The following is a 16,627-nucleotide window of genomic DNA, read 5'->3' on the forward strand; positions in this document are numbered from 1 at the left end:
TGCCCTCGTTTACCAGCTGTGAGTTGCTGAGTCGGGCGTATGTGTTGATTGAATCATCCACTCTTCTCTCTTCACTTGCTCAAAAACACCTATCTTTATTAAAATGCGAAGTGGCTAATGCTCACCCTAACCTTAGCTTCCTTACCTTGAGTCCATAAACAGGTGAAGTTTGGGTGTGATCATCAGGGTGTGATTAGAAATCTTACGTGCACAATGTGGTTACCTTGGTATCTGCTAACATTGATCAGGGCCAAAAAAATGGGCAGCAAGAAGCACACACATCAGGATGCCGGCTGCCCCTCTTTCAGTGCAGATGAGTGCGAAGGCACGGGCTTTTTATGCGTGACTGCTCAGACCTGTTCCCAGATTTTTGTCTACCCGAGAGAGAACTCGGTGACACCTGCCCTGCATTTAGAAGCTGCTCGTGTTCTGTTCACGTGGCCCGGTGGGGAAGCACAAGCGGCCCAAGTTTATTCTCTTTCTGAGCCTCATTCCGTATTGTTTTCTTATTTTAAAAAATAACACCACCACACACAAAAGTGACCAGTCACTGCCTTTCACTTCTTTCCTTGGTCAGGTAAGAGGAGCTCCGGGAATGCAGAAGATACTGTGTTCTGCCTCACCTACATTCATCCAAATTGGAAGGTATTCCCTCCCAAAATTAAGCTTAATTGTTTGGGAAATGTTAAAAGCTGAAGTGTTAGAGGAAGTGCAATTCTAAATGGATAGAAATGTACTGGATCAACTGCATACAGAAACCATTGCAGGAGCTTGTCTCTCCCACTGGTCTTATGTATAATCAAGCAAACACCTTGAGGTATAAATGAATTTATAAAATGATGCCACAAAAAAACTGCTCCTCTAAACCTTTCATTTTTCTCAGCTGAAATTGTTTCATCTCCCTCATGTTACATTTTGTCATTAAATTCTATTTTCCACAACCCTTTCATTGAATTAATTTCGGCATTTCCATTTTTAACTTCAGAAAACTTACTCTTTAAGCATTCCTACATGGCGTTCTTCTCTGTCCGTGTACACTATTTTCTCACCTGGGGATAGTAATTACATTTTATTCTCCACTTCCTGCGTTAGTTCCGTCCCCTTTGAGTGCCCCTCCCCCACGCGCCGATATGAATCCGAGACTCCAGAGGCTTCCACTGGTCCAGGCGGCTTTGCTCTCCCCTCCCCAGAGTGCTCCCCATCTCGAGCCTTGTGTACTCGGCACCTGCGTCCGGGGAGACCCAGCCAGCATGGTAGCATGTGTGAGAGAATCTACTGGAAGGGTAGTTACCTTAGAGAATCAGATGAAGAATTCACTTGTGCCCTTCCTTCTTGTGAAAATAGCTAAAAAGTATATTGCTAAATGAAAAGAAAGATGGAATGATAGGATTTTGTGCAAATAAAAACTCAAGCACTTAGAAGTGGAATTTATTATAGAATCAGGGTCACCTTATAGGAAGACTCTTAAGGATAAAAATGCTGCTTAGAAAGGCTGGGAAGAGAAAACTAGAAAATCTCCAGGAACCCAAGGAGTGCTCTTGCCATTTCTCAACTCTACTTAATACACAAGCTTTAGTTTTCTTTCTCAGCAGAATGGGTAAACTGCTAGCTGGCCCCCAGGGAGAGCAGAAAATGATGTTCCAGCCCCCGACACAGGCCCTCTTGGTTTTAAAACTCCCTGGGGAGAAGCGGGGGAACCTGTTGGGCTCAGACTGGTTCAGGAGCAGGCTCCTGTGACCAGCAGAAAGGACCTCATTATAGAAAGTGGCTCTCGGGACCCCATTCACGGCTGAGGTGAGGGTGACAGGTAAGGAAGTGACTGTCAGTTTTTAAAGTGACACCCAAAAGATGTTTTCTACAGGGGCTTTTAATAGGCTAAAGGCCCGGAAATCTCCTTTTGCTTTCTGAAGTAAACAGGCGTACATTCTGATGCTGTTACTCTGAACTGGGGTGAGTGGGGTGTGTCCCTCTGAAGGAACCCCCTACGTCAGAGCAGTCTGCTGGTGATCTGGAACGGGCTGTCTAATCTCACCTGTAAGATAGAAACTATAATAGTTACAAAAGCACATGAAATAATTCACTTCAATTATAAAATTTATTTACACTATATATACACAAACACATACAGAGGGACAACACATTTAATTATCACATACAAATTCTGCTTCTCAATTACAAAGTTATATATACACTAAACAGTGGTAAGAATCTCTAAAAAGCCCCCATTGTATTTTTTTTATCTGTCTCATACTTATTTCCCTCCCACAACTGGACTAGGTCTTATAATCCATAAGCACATTTGTAGCATTTACCTTCCCCTAAAAGAAACTCTAAAATGCTATTATTAAACCAATAGTATATCTAACAAGTACTCTTATCTTACGTCCAAGAACATAAAATATTTGTGATAAGAAAAAGGTTTTTTACCTATTTTCTTTTAGTTTATCAACAATACTTAATTCCATTTTTATTGGGTTGGCCAAAAAATGCATTTAGGTTTTTCCCATAAGATGGCTCTACTAGTGCTTAGTTGTCTTTAACTTCATGCAAAACAATTTTGTTAGATCGTATTGTGACAGCTGTCGTAACAGCATGCTTTTTTAAAAAAAATTGAAATTGGTGTATTTTTGCATAGCCATTCTAATACTAAAGATGGAATAAAATATGCAACATTTTCAGCACATTATGCTTTATTATTTCAAGAAAGGTAAAAACGCAACTGAAATGCAAAAAGACTTGTGCAGTGTATGGAGAAGGTGCTGTGACTGATTGAACATGTCAAAAGTGGTCTGTGAAGTTTCTTGGTACTGTTGACACTGTGGCCAGATGATTCTTTGCTGTGGGGCTGCCCTATGCATTGGGAGATGTTTAGCAGCCCCCCTGGCCTCTAGCTGCTAGAAGCCTAGAAACAGGAACTGACATACTCAAAATATCCACACCACTAAAGTTATTGGTAAAAATGAAAAATGTGTCCTTTATGGAAAAGACTAAATGGACTTTTTGACCAACCCGATACAACTTTCAGTCTTCTTACATTCCTAGTGATCTTGGAATGGAAACCAGGTCATTTTATTGCACATGGATCCCTCTTCTCTTTTTTCATCGAAAGCCCTGGTCAAACACCAACAATGCATTTTTTAACTTGCCTTGGGGCACACTGTTCTGAATTCATCCCAGCCTCCAAGGTCTCCGTCTATGCAGCTAAAATACATACAGATGGAAAGTAAAAACTCAATTATTTGCCTTCCTACCACATAACCATTTAAAATAATTGTTAGAGCTCAACTGCACTAAACAATGCCAAAGGAAAATGACAGAACACTACACAAATTCTCGTAGGAATGATGATTTCTGCATATCTACCAAAAGATCATTATCACGTATTAAATATGAAATACACAGTTCTACAATCATCATTTCCATCTTGAGGTGAATGATAAGCCTGGAGACAGAAAACGCTGCCGCAGGCACGGCCAGCTGCCCGAGGCTCCCCCTCGGCGGGCGCCTCATATGCAACAATAGGTATACAGCAGCTTCTGCGCCATCCTGACATTCCCGCTGTTCTGGTAAATGAGAGACAAGTTGTAGGCGATGTCTCTCCGTAAGTCCACCTGGTCGGCTTCTATGCCCTGGGGGGAGAAATGCCTGAATGAGTTACACTTCGGACTGACAACCAGGACAATTTTATGGTGAATAAACAGTTTTGGTAAGTGTTCAAAAAGCCATTAAAATTCACAACACTAAAAAAGTTATAAAGTTATGTACCTTCCTTAGATTTAAATTTTTATCAGATAATGCTGATTCAGTTGACCATTATAGTAACTCTTTCATCAAATATTTTTAAATGTCCAACCTGTAAACTGAAGAAAAAGCCTCACGCACAAACCACAGCACAATAAACTCCGCATGAATTAAGGATTTAAGAGTAAAACAATGAAACCATAAAAGAAACAAATAGAATAAACAATATGATAATATAATGTTGGATGGGAAAGGCCCTTCCAAGAATAATAGCAAAAGGAGAAACTATAAAGGGAAAGATTAATAGACATGACTTCATAAAAAACATAAAATTGCGACAAGGACAAAAGTAAATTGTAACACCAATGACCAGATGCAGGGACAAATACCTGTCCTGAGCAACAGGAAGGCACATAAAGAACAGGGCTGTCTAGGAGGATACACACCGAACTAGTCATAATGGTTACCACAGGGGTGTTACTGCCTTTTTTTTTTTACTTAAATAACAAAAAAATGAACTCGACAGAGTAGATTAGATCTGTTTCTAATCCTCCCCACTGAAAAACATCCACAACAAAGAAAAACGATATTTATAAAGCTTAAGAAGCAATATGTAAAGGTATGTGATAAAGACCACCAAAGTGTATATATTTCATTAGCATAACTATAAATGTATGTATTCATTTGCTTAACAACTAAAGGTGAACAAGTGTAATAGCAAACAGGTGAAAAATGGGGATTATGAGGGTAAGTTTAAAAAATTAATAAAAACATATAATTTTCTTTAGAAATTAAAAATTAGACTTTAAACACAGACTATTATAGTATATGCAACAGTTTACCCTATCCTACATCATCTTAAAAAATGGTCTTTCATCTTTAGAAAGAAATGTTAGTTACATTTGAACTTGAAAATGAACAAGGACTATATTACTCAATATTCAGGCTTCATGTCTACCTGGAAACCACATGGGCTTCCTTAAAGGATAATTAAAAGGGTCACAATCATAAGTGATATGTCCGTACCACTGCTGATCAGGAAGAAAGCCAGGGTGTCAAAGACTGACTCGTTGCTGAACAGAATTACATATTTCATTGTCTGGACCACACCACAACACTGGGCTATCATGTAAATTCTAAATCATGCAATACCTCAACCACCAGTGGAGGGAGCTCCAGGGCCTTCTGATAATAATGGATGGCAAGATGAATCAGCCCCAGCTGGTGATGGCCCCGACCCAAATTGTAGAATGATTCCTGGCAGGGCCCACGCAGACTGAGGTATCGATTAAGAAAGGAGAAGCCCTTCCAAAAAGAAAAAGACAAATGATTTAGTAGTTCACTCATTTCACAAGTATGCACCACTGTATGTGCCGGGTGTGGGAACACAAACATTAAAACAGACACACGGTCCCCCCCTGAAAAGAACACATGTGTAGTGTGCTGTCACACTGCAGTGCAGGCAGGAGCTCGTCTGAAGGTGTAAAGGGTCACTTTTTTAAGCTAAAGACAGGAAACATCCATAGAAACGTTACAATACCTGTCAAAGATCCACAGTCTATAAAAACACCACACACACACACACACACACACACACACACCTTCCGATTGGCTTTTGTAGCATTAGAGCCAATAAACTCTTGAACTTTTTGGTTTGAAATACACGTCTGAAAGTTTGAGCAAAACAGAAAATCTGAGCCCTCATAATGATGATCCTTTAGAAAGGTTATCTTCGGAAGCAAGCTCACTTGAGCACACCCAACCTTTCTCAGTAAGTGGTGCCTTTTATAAGTTACTTCTCGGGACTTAACCTTTTCTCATTAAAAAAAAATTATTGTATTTTTTTCATGACCACTTGTCCCCCTTTCACCCCCAGCTGCAGCCACCACACTGTCGTCCATGTAGGACCTTCCTTAATAACCTCTTAACCCCAAACTTGTCTCCCTGTCCCGAAAGCTTCTGACTCAAAGGCTAAAATAAATAAAGCCTTTGGAGGGAGACACGGACAGTCTCAGAGAGCGGCTGTGGCTGCAGGAACACGGCCCCTGTGGGTCACGGCTCTTCACATTGGCCTTCTCCTCTCACGCAGCTGCAACTTCTGTCACCGACAGACAGTTACAGACCATGAAAGTGCAAGTGTCCTATGAAGTAAGTGCCCGCATTTTGCTGTGGATAATGCACACTTTTTGAGGGGAAAATAGGGATGCACATCATACATGGGTAGTACCTGAAATACCTTGTATCTGGTCTGTTTTGTAATTATTTGTCACACAAAATTTCTTGTACCATAATATGTTCAAAATAAATGCTAAAATTTATTTATAATATTTAAAAAACAAGTATCTAAGTATAAATAAATAATTGAATTAAAATATCAAAACAGAAAATTTTTTCCTGAAAGTTTGGACCAAAAACATGGGTGTGCATTAGACACAGGAAAATACAGTAAATAAATATATCATTGAGAATTAAGAGTAAATCAACTAATTTGTGGGAATATAATTTAAAATGCAATTATTCCCTGGGTGATCTGCTATATAATAAATGATCACAAATGTTCCTTCGTAAGTAAATAAATAATAAAAATTCATAAATTCTTTAGAATTCATGCATTTTAGCAACAAAAAGTTATGTTCAATAAACAAATCATACTTCTACATAATGAAAGAACCCATTTGAGTATGTAAATTTGACCTCTACTCCACTGAAAAGCATGATTCTCTGTTAAGCACAAAAGATAAACTATTGATCTCAGAGAAATATCAGATCTTCACACTTTAAAATGACAAACTGAAAGCTGAAATTTGAGAAAGAAGCAACAGTAATACCACAGGAATCACTGCAACCCAAATGAACTTGAAGGTCTTCTGATACAATAAAAAAGTTACCAGCTGCATTTTAAGAAATTTTTTAAAAGTTTAGGAGGATAATCTTGACAATTGAAAACCTAATAAAATATTTTGTGATTAAAAATGTAGGTAACACATTATTTCTTAGACTATAAATCATCAAATGTAAAAACTACCAAAAAATGACAAAAACATTGAAATGGAAAAGAGAAATGGGTTCTTTTTACATCATATTATATTTCAAACATTTTTATCACATCAGTCACTAAAGAGCCCAGGTATATATTGTCTATATAATATTAAATAAAGGTAGAAGTAAGAAAACATGAAAAATTCTACTCTTACAGCATTCGTAAAAAGGTAGAAAAGATAAATAAAATATATGAAATTAGCTTTTTTTAGTAGGACAAATGAAAACTATGGTCCTATAGCATGAAGACACAAATTCATGCGAAATTAAAACAACTTAAGAACTGTGCTATTTACAATAAAACTTGCTCTTAAATTTTTTTCAATGGAAACTGTTTAACCTACATGAGAGATTAGTACAACAAAACCCCATCTACCCATTACTCTCATTACACTTCTCTTCAACTGCTTGAAACCTACAACTAAACTATAAAAGTGATTTGTACTTTCTTAATGTCATTGATAGGTTGCAACTTTAAGCAAAATGACATATAATGAAACCAGTTTCACACCGGTTTTACCTGATCTAAACTCGAGTAAGTTCCTACAGCACCTCATTATCACTGTGATGACAGGATGTTGGATGCAACAGTATTCAGGGCCTGAATTTTTATCCTACCAGGCTGAAAACTACGTAATTTAACTATTTAATAATGAGTTAATCCATACAGATTTCCATTCAATTTTTACCTATCAACTTTATAAGCTTCACGAGGGCAAGGAACTGTGCCTCTGTGCTCACGCACTCTCTCTCCCCTGTCCTGGCATAACGGGTGTTCACTAAATATCTGTTTAATGTATAAACAACCCTATGTTACTTAATACAACAAAACCATCCACTGAGATGATTATGGACATTTTCAAGTATATAAAAGTAAAAACATTATAATGAACACCAATACCCAGTTTTAACAATCATCATCATTTTAATTTAGGCTTTTTTTAGCCATTTTATTTTTAAAAACAAACAAAAATCCTTTACTAAATCCTGCTACTAAATCCTGCTACCCAACCTAGCCAACACTTTCTTTCCTCTGCTAACTACTTAAAAACTTGTCTATACATGTATCAAATGTATACATATAAAAAGTACAATCATAAAAACAAAAAGGCTGAAAATATAGTGGTGAGCAAGACAGACAAGACCTCTGATCTTGGATTGTATATTCTTTTCTGTTTTTTATGTTAATTTATTTATCTATTTTTAGAGAGAGGGAAAGAAACATCAATGTGTAGTTGCTTTTCACAGGCCCCCTACTGGGGACCTGGCCCACAACCCAGGCATGTGCCCTGACTAGGAATCCAACCTGAGACGGTTTGATTGCAGGCTGGTGTTCAATCCACTGAACTACACCAGCCAGGGCTTGGATTGTATATTCTTATTAGAGAAGACAAAGTACAAAAAGATAAATATGAGAATGAGAAGGTAATTCCAAACTGCTGTAAGAAGTAAGAAAACTTTAGAACAATTTGTTGGTGATGACATAAAGAAACAGTAATGCAGTCATCATATTTGTATATTACTGTATACATGTTATACTTTTAAAAACTAATTTACAGTGTACCAGGCTTTAGGACCTAGAAGGCTGGGGGCATTAGGGGTTAAGTATGAGGAGGTCTGCACAGGCTTCCCCCAGATTCCACCTGTATCTTCTCGCCACAGGACCTAGCGGTGGGCCCTTTTCTACATGAGGCTGCGTAAGTCTGAGGCAGGAGTACCTGCAGGAGCCGAGTCCGTGAGCGCTGAACAGAGGGGCAGGTGTTGCAGACACCAACACACGTACTAAGCAAGTACTACTGTTGAAGCACAATAGCAAACATTACGTATATATATTCCTTTTTAAAGAACATATAATCAAGTGAAGAGAAATCCAAATTAATTACCTGCACGACAAGAGCATGTCTCCTTAACACATACTTCTGAGATGCCATGTGAATAAAGGTTAGGCCTATACACAGGCTATAGAGAGGCTGGTGGGGGTGGGTGCGGAAGGCTTGCACATACTGGCCTGAAAAATGAACAGTGATACAGATGATGTGGCAAGAACGTAGTTCCTCCCACACTTATTCTAATACATTTTAGGACTAAACAAACATTACTGATAGTTAACATATCCAAGTGTACATTCTAAAATATCAACCAGATGCAAATTTCAATTATAAAATAGTATATAACATATAACAAAATTAGAAGGATTTACTCATCAATGTATACAGACCACAAAGATTAAACATAAGTAACTAAAAGTAGTATTCTTTTTTTAAAAAGATTTTTAAATTTATTTTTAGAGAGAGGGGAAGGGAGAAAGAAAGGGAAAAAACATCAATGTGTGGTTGCCTCTTGCATGCTCCCCACTGGGGACCTAGCCCACAACGCAGGCATGTGCCCTGACTGGGAATTGAACCAGCGATCCTTTGGTTCACAGGCTGGCACTCAATCCACTGAGCCATGCCAGCCGGGGCTAAAAGTTACATTCTTTTAGGCACAACTAGACACTTTCGTGTAGAGTAATACTTCCAAAATAAGCAATTTATCAATTTTGATCATAAATCTATCTTATGACCTTAAAGCCATTCTAAAAGCAATGAAGGAATATGTCTTTTGATTAATTCTTTTGTAAAATTAATTGATCTGTCTTATAAAGTCAAATGTAATGGATCACGGAGGTGAAAAAATAGTGTTGTTTTGTGTTTAGATAATGGGTGTTGTTTTTCTAAATATAACAACGACTTTGTTTTTCCTCAGAAAAGCTAAATGTAATGAATAATAAAATAAGATTTTTGGTTTTTGTGAATTCCATGTATTATACATATATGATCATGTCATGTCAAAGCTTACCGATATGAAATGAGGAAATTTAAGCAAATTATTCATAGAAAAGGATGACCTATAACTTATCTCATATGTATATTATATTTTATGTATAAAAATTTCTATTCCTTCCAGCTTCTATTCCGAGAAGAATGACACCACAAAATCTCTTTGGCAGTACTGATTGGTAGACTGCCATTTGAACATTCTATTTTTACCTTCTGTAAGTTTCTAAATACAGAAAATAAAATTAATCCCTATTTTCCTAATATTAAACTAACAATTCGAAACAGCACACAGAGTGGAGGAGATTGTAGACATCTGATGTTCAAGGTTACTGACTGAATAATTTATAAAAGCACCAGCCACACACAAAAAAACACATTAAAATCACCAAACCAGTTTATTCAGAAGCACACTTGGCAATACTGGCTTTTAGGCAGCAGGAGATACATGCCTCATTTTAGTTTTAAACCTATGGTTAGGTGTTTTTCTACTTGTCTTCTTCTGATCCCTGGATTTAATTAGAATTAGTAAGCACTATGTAAATAACTCTTGATATAAAGACTTTTCCCCAAAGTAATAAACTATCAGCAAATTTTAAATCCTTTTTTGTACTACAGTAAATTAAAATTGGGTAGCAAAACATCCATAATTAATGAAAATTGTTTTAAAAACTAGTAAGCCTAAGTAAGGAGAATGGTTTACCTTTAAACTAAATTTAAATTTTAAGCCCTGGCTTGTGTAGCTCAGTGGATTGAGCACAGGCCTGTGAAGCAAAGGGTTGCTGGTTCGATTCCCAGGCAGGGTACATACCTGGGTTGCAGGCCAGGTCCCCAGTAGGGGACACATGAGAGGCAACTACACATTGATGTTTCTCTCTCCCACTCTTTCTCCTTCCCATCCCCTCTCTCTAAAATAAAATAACAAAAGAAAATATTTTTAAAAATTTAAATTTTAAAATAAAATAAAACAAAATAAATATTTTTTAATTAAAAAATAAAATGTAATTAATTAAAAAAATTTTTTAAGTTGGTTTTTAGGCTCTGGCCAAAATGGAGGTGTTGGTAGAAACACTTCATTTCCTCACACAACCAAAAGGATAACAACCAATTTAAAAACAATAAACAACCAGAACTCCCAGAATACGAATCTGCATGAAACACCAACAACCAAGGAGTTAAAGAAACATTCATCCAGACTGGTGTGCCATGACAAAGAAATATGGCCCAAATGAATCAACAGAGCAGAAGTCTAGAAAAAGGGCTAAGTGACGAGGAGATAGACAACCTGCCTGATGGAGAGTTTAAAGTCCTGGTAATCAGGATACCCACAGAATTGACTGAGCCTGGTCATAAAATGAAGGATACAAAAAGTGAAGTAAAGCAAAACATATAGGGAACCCACAATGAAGGAAAAGAAACTGGAGCTCAAAGCAACAACTTTGAACAAAAGGAAGAAATAAACATCCAATAAGAACAGAATGAAGAAACAAGAACTCAAAAAAATGAGGTGAAGCTTAGGAAGCTCTGGAACAACTTTAAACATTCCAACACCCAAATCACAGGGCTGCCAGAAGGAGAAGAGGAAGAGCAAGAAACTGAAAACTTATTTGAACAAATAACGAAGGATAACTCCCCCAATCTGGCAAAGGAAATAAGACTTCCAGGAAGTCCAGGAAGCTCAGAGAGTGCCAAAGAAATTAGACCCAAGGAGGAACACACCAAGGCATATCATAATTAAGTTACCCAAGATTAAAGATAAGGAAAGAATCTTAAAAGTAACAAGAGAAAAGGACAGTTACCTACAAAGGAGTTCCCATAAGACTATTAGCTGATTTTTCAAAACAAACCTTACAGGCCAGAAGGGGCTGGAAAGAAGTATTCCAAGTCATGAAAGGCAAGGACCTATATGCAAGATTGCTCTATCCAGCAAAGCTTTCATTTAGAATGGAAGTGCAGATAAAGTGCTTCCCAGATAAGGTCAAGTTAAAGGAGTTCATGACCAAGCCCTTATTATATGAAATGTTAAAAGGACTTACCTAAGAAATAGAAGAAGATAAAAAACTATGAACAATAAAATGACAACAAACTCATAACTATCAACAACTGAGCCTAAAAAACAAAAACTAAGCAAACAACTAGAAAAGGAAGAGAATAACAGAAATGGAGATCGCATGGAGGATTATCAATGGGAAAAGGGAGGAGGGGGTTGGGGGGAGAGTACAGGGAATAAGAAGCATAAATGGTAGGTACAAAATAGACAGGGGGAGGTTAAGAATATGTATAGGAAATAGAGAAACCAGTGAACTTATATGTACGACCCATGGACATAAACTAAGGTAGGAGGAATGCTGGAAGGTAGAGGGAGGTACAGGGAGCAAGGGAGGGGTTTAAGGGGAGCAAAAATTGAGACAACTGTAATGGCATAATTAATAAGCTATACTTTAAAAATTTTTTATTTTTAAAAGAGAAAATAAAATAAATTCTGAAATAATTTTATTTATTTATCTTTAGAGGGGAGGTGAAGGGAAGGAAGGAGGGAGAGAAATATCAATGTATGGTTGCCTCTCGTACATCCCCTGCTGGGAACTGGCCTGCAACCCAGGCATGTGCCCTGACTGGGAATCGAACCATGGCCATTTGGTTCACGGGCCCACACTCAATCCACTGAGCTACACCAGTCAGGGCGAAATAAAATAATTTTTAAAAATAAAAAGACTTCAGCCTTTAGAAACCAAAGCTTCAAAAGAGAAAGAAATATCATTATTGCTAACACTTACAGCCACTTACTATATTGCCAGGCACTGTTTTAAGTACTTTACACTAACTCATTTAATCTTCACAGCCATCTACAAGGCAGGCCCAGTTACCACCTGCAGCTCAGAGACACAGAACCAGAGGCAGGGGCAGGAGAGTCCGCAGCGCTGCAGTAGCTGTGTGAAGCCAGGCACTGCTATTCCAAAGGCCAGGCTCTTAGCCACCCACTGTCCACACCTGACCAAGTCATGGGCCAGGGCACTTACCAAGGGCGTGCTTAAAACTACCAGATACGAATGCGTTGTGTCCATTTAAGACACACAGGGCATGATTATCTGGGTTTTTCAGCATTAAACGGAGACAGAAACGATGATGCCGTACTTCCTGAGAGTGCATGGTAACTTGATTGAAAATGTTCCAGAGCTGGGGTCTATTGACATTTTCCATTACCATTATCCTAAAGTTGAAGGAAGAAGGGGAGAGTAAAAAACAGTTTGAAAAGAAACCTTCCTGATCTCTAAGAATTAAACTGCTCAGTACTGTCCCAACACTGGAATGCACCGTTCTCCCAAAGGGCAGACTGCTGCAATCTATTTAAGCAAAACCTTTTACACACTGAGGGATTTCCCAAAAAACACTGTTTCAGTTATTATTTCTATATCTTGTTTCTGCATTTTAACAAAATTTTTAAACCAAAAAACAGAACCGAGTTAAGTTTCATTTTCACCTCCCTTCCCACTACGACTGCAATACAATAAACACTGAGTAATAATAATGTGTGCCAGGCACTATTAAAGAACTCATCATTTAATTTTCACAATAATCCTATGAACTGGTAGTATTATGATGTCCATTTTATAAATGGGGAGACTAAAGTACAAGAGGTTAAATATATGAGTGCCCTGAGATATATGAGATAAATATATTCTCATATATTGCCTCTGAGATGCCCCAATGAATTGAATTAACCAGTAAACAACAGGAGAGATAAAACAAAACAGCTTATTAATTCTTGAGCTTGTGAGTCAAAGTAAATATACATACTCTATCAAAGAACTGAATTTTTAAAAAGTTACTGGAAAGTCACCTGATATAGTTGTATGCCTTTCTGAAATTTTTGTCCAGAATTGCAGCGGAGAGACCAAAATATTCTAGTTCTTTACGTTTTTGTTTGTGTTCATAAAACGAACAGTACTCCAATGCGGAATCCACTAGTAACTCAGCCTCCTGAAATCGGGACAGGTCACATAAGGAGTATATGGCCTTCAGCAGGAGGTTCCACCAGTCATCTTTCGTCAGGACACTCGTGAGTACAGCAAATATTGCTAAAATGAGACCAATAAAAATCAGTTAGGATACTGTTTTCCAGAGATAGTGCTATTAGAAAAAGATTTCATGACTGACTTTAGGTTAAATTTAATAACCGCGGTCCGACGGGCCTGAACTCTGGCCGACAACTCTTCTCACCACAATGCACAGGGGCGGCTGCCTGTTTGCACGGATTCAGCAGCACCCCTCCCACCCTCTGCATTCTCGGGTAACTCTCACTCCTGCTTCGCTCTCTACAAAGTCCAGCGGCCTCATCTGTGCCTCTCTGGGCTAGAAAGAACGTGCAGTCCTCTGTGCAGAATGAGTGTGTCTTCCAGGACTGAGGGGTACGGGTGTCTGCACGTACAAAACATTTGGATGTCAGCTCAGCAAAGGACTTCAAATTCCTACTTGGAGATGCAGCTTGTTCTTCACCTTTTCATAGTCTCAATTTTCTTGTCTTTGCCTCAAAATTTCTCTTTTCCTTCAGCCATCTTCACTCCCTTGTTTTTCTATAAGATGCCTCCCTTTTATACCCTTAGGGAGTATCAAAAGGCAGAAAATTTTTCTAGTCTTTGACCTAGTAATTCTCCTTCTGGGAATCTATCCCAAACAACTAGATTTAAAAAAGGGATAAATCTATAGGTATGAAGATGCCCACTACAGTATTACTTATAAACAAAATTATCAGAGGGAATCATACGTCAAAAAATGAGGGAATGGGTAAATAAATTATGGTACTGCTATCCAATGGAACATTACATATTTTTTAAATATAATACCTACAAAGAGAATAGAGCAACATTAGAAAATGTCTATGAGAAAATGGTAAGTGAAAAAATCAGAGAACAAAGATGTATGTAACATAAAGAAGCCTAGATTGATCATCCTATCTGGGTACACCCATGTAATGTGATCCCTGGAATAATAAAATCAACAAAACAAAACAACAAAAACCTTATGAGTCTAAAAAAAATCAAGAATGAACCTGAAATGAGGAAACACAGAGAGAAAACAGGCAGGACCAGACGTAGACAGCACTATGACTCAAGGAAACACGGCCCAGGCACGTGCTGCAGAGGCCAAGGCCGAGGCCAGGCTGCTAGGATGAGCTCGGCGCCCATGAGCTGGAGGGAGACAAGACTCAGCAAGGTCATGAGCAGGTGAGCCCTTGTTCGGTCCTCTGACTCCCTTCCCATGCAGCGCCTTCTTTATTTGATATCATCTTGTCCTGTTAATAGATGCAGATCTTCCGCATTATAAAACCCCTGTCCACTGCACACTGCCATGCCGATAACAATGAGTTAATAAGTGTCTAGTGAGTTAATTAAGAATGAAATCCTTTTCTGCCAGAAATGTCCAGTTTATAAGGTCTTTTCCAAAGTTCTCTAAGTAATAACCTCACCTAAGCTGATGTTTTTCCAGCTAAAAATAGATGCCTTTTAAAGTTGTATCATTTGAGACTGGGTCAAAGCAATTTCTTTTCAGTTTCTATGACTATTGCTACATTCGGCAAAAACTAACTTAACACAGAATGGAGTACAGGTATTGAAGTGACTGGACAAATAACAGTGATTGGTACTGTCATCTAATCTTCACAAATTTCTTAAAATAATGTATATTTTCTTCTTAAGGTCAAAATTAAAAGTCTTGTTTACTTTTTTTACTGAAAAAGTAAGCACGTTTTCCTTTTAATTTTTGAAAATATTTACATATGACCTATTTATTATTTTTTAAATATTTTATATTTTTATGGAGATGGGAAGGGAGGGAGAAAGAAAGGGAGAGAAACATCGATGTGAGACAGAAACATCAGTTGCCTCTTGCACATACCCTGTCTAGTACTGAATCCACAACCCAGGCATGTGCCCTGACAGGGAATCAAACCAGTGACCTTTCACCTTACGGGACAATGGCCAAGCAACTGAGCCACACTGGTCAGGTTGCCTTTCTTTTTTTCTCGAACACCAAATGAGTTTACAACTTACACCATATACAGGAATAAACTCGAAATGAATTAAAGACTTAAATGTAAGTCACAAAACCATAAAAATCCTAGAAGACATGGGCAGTAAAATCTTGGACATTCCTTGTAGCAATGTTTTGCCATTATATCTCCTAGGACAAGGGAAACAAAGGAAAAATATAAACAAATGGGATGATACCAAAATAAAAAGCTTTTAGACAGCAAAAGAAACAATCATCAAAATGAAAAGGGAACCAACCACATGGGAGAAGATATTTGTCAATGATACATCTCATAAGGGGTTAATTTCCAAAATATAAAATGAATTTAAACAACTCAACACCAGCAAGACAAACAATCCAATTAAAAAATGGGCAAAGGATCTGAATAGGCACTTCTCTAAACAGAACATACAGATATGCAACAAACATGAAAAGTGCTCAACATCACTAATCACCAGAAAGATGAAAATTAAAATCACAATGAGATATCACTTCACACCTGCTGGAATGGCTAGCATCAATGTATCAACAACAGCAAGTGCTGGAGAGGGTGTGGAGAAAGGGAACCCTCATGTACTCTTGGTGGGAATGCAGACTGGTGCCGCCACTGCGGAAAACAGCATGGAATTTCCTCAAAAAACTAAAAATGGAACTGCCTTTTGATCCAGCAATCCCACTTCTGGGAATATATCCTAAGAATTCCAAAACACTAATTCAAAAGAATATATGCACTCCTGTGTTCAGTGCATCATTATTTACAATAGCCAAGATCTGGAAACTGCCCAAGTGTCCATTAATAAATAAGCGGACAAAAAAGCTGTGATACATTTAAGATAATGGAATATTATGTGCAGTTTTAAAAAAAGAAGAAAATCTTTAAAAAAAACCATTTACTTATTTATCTTTAGAGGCGAAGGGAAGGAGAGAGAGAGAAATATCAATGTATGGTTGCCTCTCATGCATCCCCTGCTGGGAACTGGCCTGCAACCCAGGCATGTGCC

General features: G+C 37.9%; 1 protein-coding gene across 2 annotated transcripts in view; it reads right to left on the bottom strand.

Moving 5' to 3' along the window:
- Nucleotides 1-2,081: 2,081 nt before the first annotated feature.
- The window catches only part of GTF3C3 (general transcription factor IIIC subunit 3), a 35,806-nt gene continuing 21,260 nt past the window's right edge, over nt 2,082-16,627 (bottom strand). For both annotated transcript variants that reach the window (XM_037167018.2, XM_037167017.2), the window contains exons 14-18: nt 13,438-13,675; nt 12,617-12,807; nt 8,664-8,788; nt 4,894-5,046; nt 2,082-3,629 (exon numbers count right to left, since the gene is read on the bottom strand). In XM_037167018.2, the coding sequence (XP_037022913.1) occupies nt 3,507-3,629; nt 4,894-5,046; nt 8,664-8,788; nt 12,617-12,807; nt 13,438-13,675 (830 nt within the window). In that variant the 3' untranslated portion in view covers nt 2,082-3,506. The remainder of the gene's footprint in view (nt 3,630-4,893; nt 5,047-8,663; nt 8,789-12,616; nt 12,808-13,437; nt 13,676-16,627) is intronic.

The sequence above is a fragment of the Artibeus jamaicensis genome, unplaced genomic scaffold (genome assembly GCF_021234435.1).
Source record: "Artibeus jamaicensis isolate MK-2021 breed Jamaican fruit bat unplaced genomic scaffold, CSHL_Jam_final contig_391, whole genome shotgun sequence".
Taxonomy (NCBI): domain Eukaryota; kingdom Metazoa; phylum Chordata; class Mammalia; order Chiroptera; family Phyllostomidae; genus Artibeus; species Artibeus jamaicensis.